The sequence below is a fragment of the Phoenix dactylifera genome, chromosome 6 (genome assembly GCF_051530095.1).
Source record: "Phoenix dactylifera cultivar Ajwa chromosome 6, Ajwa_hap1_PhDact_Kaust_v1.1, whole genome shotgun sequence".
NCBI classification, from domain to species: domain Eukaryota; kingdom Viridiplantae; phylum Streptophyta; class Magnoliopsida; order Arecales; family Arecaceae; genus Phoenix; species Phoenix dactylifera.
The window spans coordinates 28376449-28391562 of NC_143195.1; the positions used below are offsets into that span (position 1 = coordinate 28376449).

General features: G+C 37.0%; 2 protein-coding genes across 5 annotated transcripts in view; both read left to right on the plus strand.

The window, feature by feature from the left end:
• LOC103723302 (sterol 3-beta-glucosyltransferase UGT80A2-like) overlaps window positions 1–945 on the plus strand; it is a 50150-nt gene extending 49205 nt beyond the window's left edge. For 3 of the 4 annotated variants that reach the window (XM_039118428.3, XM_088723572.2, XM_039118427.3), the window contains 2 exons: window positions 513–636; window positions 710–945. In XM_039118428.3, coding sequence (XP_038974356.1) covers window positions 513–636; window positions 710–840 — 255 coding nt within the window. In that variant the 3' untranslated portion in view covers window positions 841–945. Of the gene's footprint in view, window positions 1–512 lie in introns of all 4 variants that reach the window. The other variant, XM_088723571.2, reaches the window with a different exon arrangement.
• An 8416-nt stretch (window positions 946–9361) lies between these two features.
• LOC103723297 (uncharacterized) lies at window positions 9362–11607 on the plus strand. The gene is made up of 2 exons (XM_008814177.5): window positions 9362–9947; window positions 10030–11607. The coding sequence occupies exons 1-2, from the start codon at window positions 9735–9737 to the stop codon at window positions 10603–10605; spliced, it is 789 nt and encodes a 262-aa protein (XP_008812399.4). The 5' UTR covers window positions 9362–9734; the 3' UTR covers window positions 10606–11607.
• The last annotated feature ends 3507 nt before the right edge of the window (window positions 11608–15114 follow it).

Here is a 15114-nt window from a genome sequence, read left to right on the forward strand (position 1 = left end):
ATATTGATGTGATACTGAAATCTCTGAAAAGAAAAGAAAACAATAAATATGAAGACTTCCCTTGGAATACAGGCCATTATCACAATAAATGTCCTGGACAGAGATATATAGGGTAGTCGATTCATATTATAGAAGAGGTCAGTGAAGTCTTTATGGAACATCAAATAATGATGTCACTTTACAAACATAGCAAGATCTTCATTCTGTATGGAGGGTGGCTAATGTTATGTTAGCAGAAACTGCTTTTGGAAATGATAGAATTGCAATATATTTAGGGAGTAGATGTAAAAGTGGTTGTGATAGCATTTATCTCTTCCCAATGGAATCAATGATCCCCCCCCCCCCTCCCCAACAAAAAAAAAAAAAAAAACAAAAAAAACAAATATAAGCAAGTTATGTGAGAATCGAAAGCCTGAGTTGTCTTTTTCATCTTTCACTTTCAGGTGGGATTGCTTTAACAGAAAGAAGTAAACAGACTGAGTGAATGTATTTTTCTTTTTATAAATTTTCAGGTGAAGGAACGGGCTGTTGAACTGGCGAAGGCCATGGAATCAGAGGATGGCGTGACTGGAGCAGTGAGAGCATTTTTTAAACATCTTCCTCAAGAATTGCCGCCTCAAACTCCACCAACATCAGGTTTCATCGATCCCATTCTTGGCCCTGTAAGGAGATGTTTTGGCTGTACCTGATTCTCTTTCTTTTCCTGTAGGCACCCATAAACTGTCATTTTATGCCTTCGCAAAACAAATTCTAACATCAGTGCCTCTTGTATCATTCTGTGTCATCTTGTTGTCGTATTATATCGTGGGCCATGTCATTCCACTGCAAAAGAGAAATTAGAGTCAGATTATTGGTTTCTTCATTTTATGCACTTTCTTGTTCTTGTAATAGCTGGATTTGTTTAAATTAAAATACGAATGGAAAAATTCAACGGATTTTTCAGAAGTTGGAGTGCCCCTTGTCTTTCCTGCATTTGAATTCTTTATAATTTCAAAAGTTATGGTTTCTTCTGTTCAAATGATTCTTACTATATGCATATACCTAGTAATTGGCCTTGGCAATTTGATTCTGGATCTTTATGCACTCGTACATGAAATTATGTATCATCTACTAGTTTTTGTTTCTGGATTATATAATTCTAATATTGGTATTGCAATTCAGCTCTATGGGAAAGGGGAGCAGAAAATTAAGGTGTTGCCCCTCATCACCTCATGGTAGCAGATTATACATCTTCCCAGAACTTATCTCACACTGTTGAGCTCTAGGTAAGTAGTTTGTGAGGTGAGCAGCTAGTAAATCAGCTGAACCGAGCCCACAAACTAATTTTGAAAAATAGACCTTCGTTAGAACAAATAAATAATCAAGTTGTGAATCTGGTGGATTCTGCGAGGATTCACTGATGGGCTGTAGGAGGTTGGTTTTCAGGAGAGAGCGCATGATGAGTTGTTTCCGTGAAAGTGGTGTGTTCTGACATTAAGAATATCAGAATGTAATTTGTGCAAGTGGGTTTGTTTGACATATGGAACTCATTACATTAACTAGTTAAGAAATGCTTCCCACTCTTTATCTTGATTAACTTTGATTTTACCTCTGCAATTCTCTCTTCTAAGCAGAGAATCTTTATTTATTTTTTTAACCGCAAAGTTTAGATTTACTTCAGAATCTATTTTGAAAATCAAAAGTTCAAGGATAGAGCCAACATGCTTAACATATTAAAATTAGTTATTGTGGAAATAAACAGAACTGTTGTACAAGACTTATTTTTCCAGTAATATCTTTAATGAGTAAAGATAGAAATGTTTGACAATTCTGTACGTATTTCAGTTTCTAAATTTCAGCAACAGATTGACTAACTAAATTTCAAGTGGAGCTTATACCCAGGCCACGGTTTGAAGATTACGTTATTATTGGTTATATGCTCTGATTATTTTTCATAGGAGTCGATGAAATCTTTTCCCATGATTTTGCACATTGAATTTAAGGTAGGTTTGCTATTTAGATATTATTTTGTGTAATGCTATGTACGCCAAATCCTATCAGGTACTTTTGTCTTTGTAACTAGGGAATTATGTTGTTTGCTGGATTTTAGGGGAAGAGAAAGGACTTTATAAATCTGATTTTGTCAGTCTTTATTGATTTATGTGTGAAATAAAGTACTCAAACAGAGTTTTACTGGGACAACAATCCAATAAAATCCAAAATTGAGTTTTATGGAACATTCATGCATGCCTTTCTCATTTTTTTAATTCTTTTTCTCTAATGATCTCAATTACTATATTTTTAGAAATCAAATCTGCATTCCTCTTTAACTTTCGGGTTCAACTTTCACCTTATCTCCTCTCCGTGCCATTTCATCTCCAATTCGTCGTCTCATCTCCTTCATCGGCTTCATTCTTCCTCATCTGCAAACCCTTCTCCCTCCAAGCCCAGCTCTTCACCTGCCTTCTCATTTTCCTTCACTTCGTTTGGTTCTTTTTTCTTTTATTTTTTTGAGCAATAAAATCGTGGCCATTGAAAATCTTCTTTTGGGTTCCTTGTTCTTTTGTTTTTTTGACTATTTCTAAAGTTTTCCCAACTAAATGACAAACTTTATAAAACAATTTTAACTTTGACAAGTTAATTTTAGAAATCAAGCTTTATGAATTTTTTTTAAAAAAAATTATTTAGGAAATCCGGCAGGATTAAGCTGGATTTTCTGTAGAAATTGGTTCTATTGGTTTGTCCAGCCCATAGTGTTCTAAAGGTGTGTCCTAATTTTAGTCTAAATCTCATCTATGAGCCTGGCTTGCGGTAAGAAAGGAAAAAAAAAAAATCTTCATGGATTTTCTTCTTCCTTAGGATTTTTGATGAAAGGTGTTGAACTGATAGTCTGATATGGGTCATCACTTTAATATGATATATATATATATATATATATATATATATATATATATATATATATATATATATATATATATATATATATATATATATATATATATATATATGATAACTTAATTGTATATCACCTAAAATTATAAGGGTATTCATGTAATTTTGTATATTGAGGTGGGTATATATATATATGTGTGTGTGTATATATATATATATATATATATATATGTGTGCGCGCGCGCGTGTATATATATATATATATATATATATATATATATATATATATATATATATATATATATATATATATATATGTATGTATGTATGTATATATGTATGTATATGTATATGTATATATGTACATACACATACATACATACATATATATATATATATATATATATATATATATATATATATATATATATATATATATATATATATATATATATATATATATATATATATATATATATATATATATATATATATATATATATATATATATATATGCAAAAGATCTAAAAGATTCTAAGGTATACTGCATTACTTTCTCTACTTTCTGCTGCTATTAGTCTTCTTGTATCATCGATAGAGTTTGGATTGAGTCACATTTTATATGATGCTAGTATAGTTGGAAGATATTATTTTGATTCTTTAATTCTGTAAAAATATCTATGATATTCATAGTCCATAATCTATGTGACTAAATATGCCCACATGAGTCCTTCCACGCTCCTTGAATGGCATTTTTGCTAGGCTGAAAAACGAAATCCAACTAAAATGAATTACAAATACTATGATTGTACCATAGTCTATGCCTCCTAGTCTCCATAGAATATGAATTAGATTTGCTCCAAACCTCATCTAAAATGCTGTATATTAGTTGAGTTTTTTTCTGTATAAGTACCAATATCTCTTCAATGCATAATAAATGTAGAACTAAACATATGCTAGCACAGTTGCACGGGTCCTTGAGCTCGGGCAATTTTGTTACTAGTATTTGAATGTATTTTTTCTGTATATATATATATATATATTCAAAAGGGTTTTTCTAGTATTGCTAATTTATTTTCGGAAAAAAAGCAGTTTCTGTGTGTTTAGGTATATTTCTATAATATAATTTAATAGAGGCAAGTCGAAATTGTTCTTACAAATGTTTGAGGCAAGAAACTATTGCTACGAGTGTTAGAGCGGTGCCATACATGCCTTGAAACGTAGTATGGTACTCTTACCGATAGCCGTTACAAGAGACGAAACTTTATATAACAATAAAGAATTTTTTCTTCACATCCCCTCAAAAAATTATTCAACTCATATTAAAATATTTTTGATAGATTAATAATTTTATTATTATTATTGAGAATTTTAGATTCATTCAAACAGCCTGCAGCAAAATATGCCTGGCTTGCCGAGGGGGCACCATGGATCAACCGTAGGTCCAATTGTAGCTATCCAAATAGTAGGGTTGGCCTGCCCCGTAACTAGATTTATGACACGATCGACTTGCAGCATGCCAACAGCCCGTAAATTTAGTAGTACTTTCTTTCCATTGGGCTTTCTTCCATCAGAAAATATTCGATGCGAATAGGCAGGATGGCCATGAGGATGTAAAAATACTTTGTTATATGTTTTCTTCCTTATCTTTTATATGATAAACTTCTCTTAAGCCAAACGAAAAACATTGTTCTCTATCACAATTTATTATCCCCAAAAATTCTTGCATGAAGCTAGGATTGTTATGGTGATGACTGAAATGCAATCTAGAAAAGAACAGAATTTCGGGTTTGCAAAAAGTAGGTGCATGTTTAAACAATGCGAATAAGCGGACAAAATGTGTAATATTTTAGTAAACTGATCTAAGGATCTAGGGAAGGACAACATTTTAGAAAACCGGGAAGAAATTTAGAAATTATGGTCGATCCTTTTATAATATTTTACTTGCTTTGAGATAAAGCAGTCGTCCGCTTAACCAACCTACGTGGGGAGGCAAAAAGTTACAGATGCATTTGGAGAGCCTTTGAGGTTACGTCCAGAAGTTCATGACCCTATCACTCGGCAAGCTATTCTTCGTTCCTAGTTTGCCGGCGTCTCTGGGCACCATCCGAACTTGTGACTACCCTTCTAATCTTTTCTATGACCTCTGTGATCGGTTGCATTAGTGGACAGGAGTCCAAGTGTGAGACCCAGCCCAATTAAGTCTATCTTGGACTAAAGTCGGTAGGCCAACGGACTTTAGCCTTTGATCCAAAGTGCGATCGAAACAAAGGATCGTGATCGTGATTCTCTGCTTCTCCCCATCAGTTGACCTGCTAAGCCACCATAATCATGGTTGCTGGGATTTTCCGCGTGGCCGTTCGAATGGCCGCCGGCCGTTGGTCGTACACAACCGCCACCAGAATCACAGACGGGGGAAATGACATCGAGCCTATTCCTTTCCAAAGTTTTCTTTATATCTCCCTTCATTCATCGCAATTGATCTCCATTGAGCTTCCTCTTCTTCTTCCCTCCCTCTAGCAGCCGATGTATCACCACAACCGAGCTCCGCCACCTCCAAATTCACTTCCTTTTCTTTGGATCTTGGTTACTCTATTTTTTCCCTATTCTGAGATCCACTTTGCCCATCGCAAGCCGCCGCTTGACAATCGGATCAAGCTGCCCTTGGCCAAGATCCACCATCTCCGCCACACACCAGTAAGTTTCACCTCCCTCCTCTATTCTTTCTTGAGTTATCTCCTCTATTTCGGGCAATCGAAAACGTCCTCGGCTTCTCCCTTTTCGCCGGCCCTCGCAGCTGCTGCTGACCACTGATGGTGTCGTCGGCTGGCCATCAACCACCGCCTCTCTTCCCTGGCCTCTCTTTCTTTCCGTCTTCTTCTTCTATCTATATATGTATATATATCCTGATGTGATCTTATCTCTCTAGATCAAGCCCATATTTCGACTAGATTTAGACCTTTCCCCTAATGGTCGACCCGAACCACTCGGACCGAGCTCGTGATCAGGATTAGACCAAAACTTGGACTGAGATCGCTCTCTCTCTTCTCCTTTCTCTCTCTAGGCAGACCCAGGGATCTAAGTTCAAAAGCCTTAACTCCCTTCACTTATATCCAAGTGGACCCCCGAGGTGGACGCCCTGCACTAGCCCAGTACCCGGGCAGCATAACCTCAGCTTTGTCAGGTACCCCCTAAAACTTGATTACCCTTAATCTTTATTGAGCCACTTAAATTATAGCTCATCTTAACCAATCCAGTTCACCTTGCTCAGACCTACCTAGGTAGTCGGGTATTATCCCATGATCGATCTTGCTTTTCTTTCGTTCAGATTTGGGTATGAGGTCGTATCTCTAATAATATTTTAGTTTTTGACTTTGCTTGGCTTTTAAGATATTAATAAAAATTAATTATATTTTAATGATATTAAAGCAGGCGAACCTAACCCGTTTAACTGGAGTGGAATTTGAAGTGATATGAGGTAAGTAACAAAATACTTCAAAGTATGTTTTCAAATTTTTGGTAAAATGATAATTAGCTTATTAAATTTGATTATGATATTTATTTTATACTTGGTTAAATAGGTCAGGCATATTATTGTTACAATAATAATTATTTTAAAAGATGTTATGTTATGTGTTATGCTATAAAATTTAAAAAATATAAGTGGACAAATTATAAAATTTGTTATATATATATGTGTGTGTGTGTATTCTCATCACGGCTATAATCTAACCCCGCCAATAGAAATTGTTTGTTGGCCTTGTTGATTTGTATCTGAGAAATTAGTTTCAACACCAAACCACCGGTGATTAGAGTAGCGGTATTTGGACATCGAACCACCTGCTATTAGAATAGTGATATTTGGCACTTTGTGCATTCTGTATCTGATCCATGCTATTGGGTTATGTGGCCATAGCTTGATGCTGGATTTCTAGTATCAGTTTATGAAAATATTAGTTAATTTCAAAAGAGATATATGTATTATTCAAAAATTAATTTATTTGCTATTTATTTATTTAGCATGCTTAGACCTTAATTTTGGGTATTATGTTGCTTACTAAGCTAATGTATCTCATTATTTTTTTTTTCTATTTTTCAAATTCTGAATCATGATTATTTGGGACTTGAGGCAGTGCGCTAGATCTTTTGTAGATATTCGTAATTATTAGACTTCTAGTTGAGACTACTTTAGTTAAAACAATTTATTTGATTTTGATTAGTTTTGGTTTATGTTACTTTCGAATAATTGATTATGAGAATGATTTTGTTTAGATCTTGATTAAATCAATTATCGAAAATCGAAGAATTTTTATTACCATTGCTTTGTGATTATTATAACTTGATATGTAGTCTTACATGCTTGCGCAGTCCACCCTGCAGGAACGCACCGTTTGTTGCGCTCTGGGCTCGAGGCGTGGTACCAAGATTCCAACAGGAAGATGTTTTGCATCGATACTCTGGAAGCGAAATCTTCTTCCATTTCGTTCCTTCCATAGGCTCTAACTCAGTGCCATAGCCATGCAGTCCCATGCAGGTTTCATGATTTTTTTGGGTATATCTTTCCTCCATACCCTCCACAAGCTCTCCACGGAGTTTGGGACGTGCGGAATACTGAGCGTCTGAATATTTTTGCCTTAAAGAGCACTTGCAGAGTATCTCTTCTTCGGAGATGCATAGTGGATGTTTCTTTTCCGTAGGTTGGCTGCAGTTAGGATTTTGTTTTGGTTTACAAGCCAATTGAAAAGCTTCACACGTTCAGCAGGCATTTGAAGCTTCCCATTAATCTTTTCGAATGCAGATTCAATGCCCCCATGGCAGAGGAAGCTGTAACAGTTGCCGGCCGGAAAAAGTTTCGGTCTGCTGACCATCTCCTAACCGGCATGTTCGTTGAGGAAGCAAGGCTCGCTGTGCTGATTAGATGAAGCATTTTCTGAAGGGATTCTTCACCTCTTTGAGTCAAGGGGCATGTAGAAGATTTGTCCTATATCTGCCAATCCGAAAGCAGCACTCTGTACTGTGATGAAATAGATCTTTGAGTGGTGTTTGATCTGCCCACGCATCCTGCTAGAAGGCAGTTTGGTTGCCATTTCCAACTTTGATCCATGAGCATTCGGCGAAAAGCCTTCTAACCTTCTTCACACTCCTCCAAGTGGTGGTTGGTGCAAATATTGTACTTTTGGATGTTGTCCGATTAGGGAGTCTCTTCCGTGTAGTATACTGTCTTTACCGGCTTTCTTCAAGTTTTAACATGTTCTTTAAATTCATTTAAATTTAATCACAAATACCATAATCAGCTCGTGGTCAATCCCAATAGATCCGTGCTGCAGTATCCCCTATCCCACATAGGCTATGAGTTGGATTCGCTTCGATATCATTTGTAACAATCCAGAACCTTACCTAAAAAGACTAATGAGAATATATTATTTGGATTTCTTAATTCTATATAAGTATTCATGATCTGCCCAGTAAATAACCGATGTGAAACTAAATACATGCTCATACAGATCTTCACATATCTCTACGAACGCTTGACTAGAAGGCACTTATTACATGTTTTGAGATTAATAATTCCCAATCCTCCCACCTGCTTGGGCAGAAGACAAGGTAGTGGCACCCTTGGCAGGTTTTGCTCCCTCTCCAAAAGAAAAATTCTCGACGTTTTCTCTATTTTTTAATGACTAAAGCTGGTATGAGGATCGATGACATCAAATAAACTGGAATTAATCCAAGACAAGTACCAATCTACCATCAATGGATAAAACCTTGTTCTTCCACATTGATAGCATTTCAATGTTTCCTTCTTTGCGCTCCAATAAACTGAAATTTTTTGCGTTTCATTTTTACATCTGATAAATATGAGGATGGTAGAAAATTGTTTTCTTCTTTTCCTCCTCGGTTAGCACTAGATCACAGTGGATGCGACATAAATAAACATGCCTCTGGCAACAGTAAAAATTGACCATTCAGTTGAATACTCCCCCCTCCATCCCCACTTTTCCACTGAACTCGAAGAACCTAGCCTATTAATATATGTTGCTTCCTTCTTCTTTTATTCTTTTTTTTTCCGCTGCTGCTGCTTTTAGCAAATGTCTCATGCATGTCGGGTACAAATATACAAAAAAAATCAAAAAATAAGTCTGCTGCTTCCTTCTTATCTACTCTAATCAAAGAGGTTGATGGAGTTACACCAAAAAGAAAAGAAAAAAACAAGTTTGTTCTACAACTTTCAGAATTGAAAAAAAAAAAAAAAAAAAAAAAAAAACAGATGAACGCCCTACAACTTTCATGGGTGAGCTTCTTAACCAAAAAAAAAAAATCTTTCTTCCAGCCGTATATATTTATCATCAATATTTCTTCATGTGGATTGAACCAGAGTCAAAATCCTTCGAAATACAGAGATGGTGGGCCAGATGACTACAACCAAGTTGAATGGCATGGTTAAAGATCGATCACATCTGAAAAGACATAAAAATCCTTCAAAGTAATGTAGCATTTTCCGAACCACCAGAATGCACGGGATCCACACAATTCTATGTTACTATATAGACTTTTTGGTAATTTAACCAACAGAGGGTTCGGTCCCCTCCCACAAACTAAGAACCCTCGTCAGCCCGGTAAAAACCCCAACGCCATTTCTTCGGGGAACGCTAGAAGTTTGGAGTTAAAAAACTAGAAGCAGAGAGGAGAAAGAAGGAAACAGGAAAGGGAAAAATAACAAAGGGAAGAAGGTTTGTTAAAAAATAGAAAAAGAAAACAAGAAAAACTCTTCTTTGCACCTTTATCCTCTCGTTTCTCCCACGGTGAGGTTAGTAGCAAGCGGAGTAGGAGACGAGAGAGGGCACTGGGTTGTCTTGGAGATAGTGATGGTGGATCCCCTCGAAGAGGCGCCGGAGGGTGGCCTCGCCGCCGCCGACCTCCTTCTCCTTGACTTCCCCTCCGACATCGAGCTCAACCCTCCCCCACACCGCCGGAACCCTAGCCCCATGCCCCCGTCCACCGCCGGAGGGCTTCAGGACCAGTCCCTCCTTGATATCCTCGAAGATTCCGCGGACATCCCCGCCGTCGACGGCCTTCCGGTTAAGCATGCCAAAATCCGATTTTTTTCTGCTTTGTACGGTAAAGGTTTGATTTTTATTTCCTTTTCTGGGGGTTCTATAGGGCCTGGCGGCGGAGGGAGGAGGAGGAGGAGGAGGTCAAGAGGAGGAGGAGCTGGAGTGGCTGTTAAACAAGGACGCGTTTCCGGCGCTGGAGACGTCTTTTGAAATCCCCACCCACTTGCGGAGCAGCGGCAGCGGCGGGACCGGGAGCAGCGGCGGCGCCTCCTCCGGGGCTGTTGCGGGGAGAACGAGCCCAGTATCGGTCCTGGCCGCGGCGGCGCCGTTCAGGGTGCCGGGGCGGCCGAGGAGCAAGGGGCGGCGACGGAGGGTCCTGGCCAGGGTGTCGCCGGCGCCGGTGGCGAGGGAGGCGAAGGACAGGCGGCGGTGCCGGCACTGCGAGGCGGAGGATACGCCGCAGTGGAGGGCGGGGCCGGAGGGACCGAAAACGCTGTGCAACGCGTGCGGGGTGCGGTACAAGTCCGGGAGGCTGGTACCAGAGTACCGACCGGCCGCCAGCCCGACCTTCTCCGCCGCCATCCACTCCAACTCCCACCGACGCATCATGGAGATGCGCTGCCAAAACCTCACCCGCGGCCGGCCCCGTCCGGCAACTCCCGTTTCTCGGCCGGCGTTGTAACCCAACCCGGAAAACCCTTGGGAAATGGCCTCTTTTTTAATCCATATTTCCTTATTTTCGAAAACTCGCTTCTTTTTGTCCTTTATTAGTAGGCTTTTTTCTAAATTTGAGGGAGAATAAAAGGGTTAGCTTAAATGGTGTTTATTTGTTCATTTATTTCTTATACGATTAAAAAAAAAACAGAGAATATTAGCACCGTTGGAGAGGGGTTGGGATGATGGCAACGAGGGAAGGAGTCAAAAGAGTGCGTTCAGGTGATAGGGTGATCAGAACCGTTGGTGCTAGGTTTTCCTTGTTATCCTACCACCCAGCTTCTTCTTGTCACTTTTGTTTTGTGGAAAAAAGAAATTGTACTCTTTTTTTTAAGGTCCCGCTGTTGACTAGGGTGAGGGATGAATGGAATGGTCATACATACATGGGATGGTGCCTTATGGGGAAGGGAAACGTTACTCATAGTTTTTCAAATATTTGAAACATGCCCGTTGTCTTCTTTTTCGTCTTAGTTTGGATTGTTTTCGTTATGTGGGCCAAGTGATTGTTATTTTAATTTTCTGAGATTTTATATTTAGTTTTCTATAATAAGCTAGCATGATTGAGGATATAAATATCAACCAATGTGCACGCGTGGACGGCAGTATGGATTTGAGTAAGGAGACCAGATCCAATTGCAGACATAAGCATGGATTCTGGCATGTTCGTGCGTACCAATTTGCGAGAAATTATTTCGTGCACTATATGCACCATATGGTCGTGCACACCGTCAATCACAACCGCTTGTTGCTATACCAATACATCGTGATTGATGAATAGGGTCTATAAAAACAAGTGATTGAGATTGGGGATGCGCGCATCCACGTGGTGCATGTAGTGCAGGGAATAATGTCCCCCAATTGGCTCCATTCTGTCCACCAAGCTTAATTTGGATAGGCTTTGGGCTATGTTTGAGTCGGACTTGGTCTCTGTTGACCAAAGAAATGGCATTTACTTGAGAGAGGGAGAGCATGCATCATTTTAATTAGGCTACCTTCCGGTCTTGCATGGCGGTTGTATTATTAGGTATGCATTGAATGCAACGCATATGTTAGGTTTTACATTCCAAGAGATAACATCGGCTGTTAGCTCGCATAAAGATGCGTGTGATGCATGTATTTCCTTTTTGAAGGTAGTTTAAACTAAGCTCACCTCGGTAGGACATATTTGTTGTCAAATATTACTCTTAGGTGGTGTTTGGCGATCCAAATGGGATCACCAAGTTGATTTTAGATCACTGGTAATTCTTATCCCGAAGTAATTTGATTCCAATGATTTAAGATCATCATGTTTAGTGTGCTATGTTTCGGTGATTAAATATTTTCGACTATCTACGAGTAATATGTTTGGCATTCCATAAAAATATAAAATTATTGAGCATTTTATACCAAAATTATTTCTGATATATTCTATAAAACTATTTTTATTAATCATATAACATACATTAGAATAAAATATTAATATATTGATATATTTTATGAAATATTTTTATTAGTCTTATAAATTATTAATCCTATAAAGATATATTAATTATTATTATAAAATTAATATTTTTATTTATTTTAAAATATATTATTTTTAATACTAATATTTATTTTGATTAAAAAATAAGATAAATAGAAGTAATATATTAAATGATTTCATTATATAAATATCTATTTCAACTATAATTTAAAATTATCATTGAATAACAATATGACAATAATATAATTAATAATATATTATAATATAATATATATCAGAAATATAATATATAATATTAATATAATGTAGTATATAATATATTATCGATATAATATATTAATGGTACATTGATATGCAAATTTTTTCTGTTGGATTAAGAGGTATTTTTGTATGCAAGTTTCAGCCAAAGATCATTGCCATGAGGTGATTTTGGATACTTGACCTTAAAAATAGGCATCCCATCGTTGAGTTGAGGAGTGATTTGAAGGTGATTCTTTAACCATTATCAATTGGATTTGTCATGCCAAGAGAGTTTTTTCAGCATGGTTCTTAAAAGACTTCATTGCATTCTTGCTGATATTGTTCAGTGCTCTGCATCTCTGGAATTCTTAATCGTTTTTTATGCTTATTGGGAATGCAATCAGCCAGCTGATGTCTTAGCAAGAATGGCTGCCAATGTTGTCTTTCAGTCCTTTTCGAATCTTCCTGGTCATATCAAAAACCTGGTTATGGCTGATATTACCGGATTCCGGTTATTTCGTCTACAATTATCAATTCATCTTCTTTCTTTCTTTCTAGCTTGTCCTAGGGCGGTCGCCCTTTTGTACCCAAAAAAAAAAAAAGGAAAAAAAGAAAAAGAAAAGAGAGATGACAATTCTAGTATTCTTTGTTTAATTTTTGATGTAATATAATTTAAAATTTTAAGTCTATACTTGATCTATCTAGGGTTGGAAATAGGCTCGGGCCGGCCCGAGTCCCATCGGGCTGGGCTTCGAGCTAGGCCTGAAAGAGTTAATGCCGGGTTTGGGCTTAAATATAGAGTCCATTTATTTTTCAGGGCAGAGTCGGATATGTTATTGTCCCGACTCGACCCCAAGCCCGAACAAGGTCCAAAACGTAGCCCGAATACATGCCCAAATCAATTTGTTTTTGTACGTTATTTAGAGAGAATAATGAGGAAGTAAAAGGCAAATTGAAAAGAATTTAGTTAAAAATAATGTATCATGTATCATTTACTTGTGTTACAGAAGAGAGTCCAATTTTTAACTAATTCATTTACTTGTGAAGCAATATTATAAAATATTAAACTTCAACCGAATTTGGGCTGGACCTATTTTAGCCCCACACGGATAATTTGGGTTCGGACCTTCATCATCCAAAAATTTTCGAGCTTAAGTCCAGCTCGAAGCTCAAAAAAAATCAGGCCCTAGACCTATCTCCCTTAACCTTCCTATATCTCATGACGGCAATCAAATCTTTACTAGTTCGTTTAATTGGATCCAATCTATTATAGATCTGTTTAGATTATTTTTTTAATTAAAGGTCAAATTTAAATCTAAATTTTTGATCCATTTGGTTAGAAGGTTGGGTTCGAACCAATAAATTTTTGATATATGTTGCATCCAAGCTGTACAGTCTGATCCAACCCTCCGACCCGCTTCCATCCCCTTCATGCTTCAAAGCTAAAGTTGGCCACATGAAGACCTACTGTTAATTAAATTTGGGCCAAACGTAGGCCATTATGTGACTGTGTTGGCTAACCTACCGAACAAGTACTCCCTGATGCAAGCCTGACAAATGACATTTTGGAATCACCCTTTTCTTTGCTGTCCAACAGGACTATTAATGTTTTTTGGGTACAAGAGACTATTTATGCATAGAAGCTTGTATGTATTGACACTGTATTGCACCCCTCCCAATCAATCTGAAAACTACGTCATGGAGAGAAATCTTGAATTCTTCGGTCAGTACTTCTTTTTCCTTTTGCTGAAAAATCAGTACATTTCTCAGAAACGGTTAAAATACAAGGAATTTACTGTTTCATATGTCATTTCTCTCAGTAACTGCATGCATATTTGGAATCTCCTCTTGGTTGGACAACTGAGCCATGTTCAAATAATTGATACCCTGGATGGTCAAAAGCACTCTGAAACAGCCCAGAGAAGATTTCAGAACACTTATCATGTTACAGCAAGGTGAAAAATGTGGAGAATGTTGGAGAATACAGCAATGACAAATCCCTGTTGCCAAACCACGTTAGTGCCTAAGTATTCCACATTAAGAATGAAAGAAGTATATGATAACATATTTTATGACAGAAAAAGATCATTATGCTGGCATCAAATCCTCTGTATATTTGGGGCAGACTTCTATCTTTGTGTTAACAAATCACATCAGATTTTATGCTTTGATAATTAGTGAATGAAATGGAGGGATTCACAAAAGTTTGGCTTATAAACTTTATGGAGACATGATGGAACTTGGAAGTGACACAAAAATCAAGTTTTTGCTAATAGAGTAACAATAATAGGAAACAAAGACCGGCCTTTAATGCGTATTTCTATGTGCATCACAACAATATATGTATATTAAAATAATTTAAAAGGTCATGTAATAACTTGTATCAATTCATATTTTTTTAGTTTGATCTTGTTAGAGTAATTTTAGGGATCACATAATAACTTGTATCGGCAAGTATAGCAAGATCTTATATCAGCCTATATTATTTTAATTATATGGAGTCTGTATACGAATATTTGTAACTCTTAAGTTATACCGAATGTGAGGGAATAGAGAAATAAAATTAATTTTTTTTCTCTTTTTTTTTTTTTTTTTTTTTTTGCAAATATCGTAACAAGGTGCATCATGCTTGCACATGATCTTTCTTTTTTCCTTTCAAGAATAACAACTAAATTAATCAAAAATAAGTTGTTTTTGTAGACTGCTAACACACTGTAGCTCCATACAACAATAGACAGACAAAATGCAGTACAACATTTAACAAGACAAATGAAG

Bases quoted from the DNA above. Each gene is read 5' to 3' on its own strand.
- LOC103723297 (XM_008814177.5), top strand. From the start codon at position 9,735: ATGGTGGATCCCCTCGAAGAGGCGCCGGAGGGTGGCCTCGCCGCCGCC. The intron at 9,948-10,029 runs GTTAAGCATGCC...GGGGTTCTATAG, and splicing joins CCGCCGTCGACGGCCTTCCG to GGCCTGGCGGCGGAGGGAGG.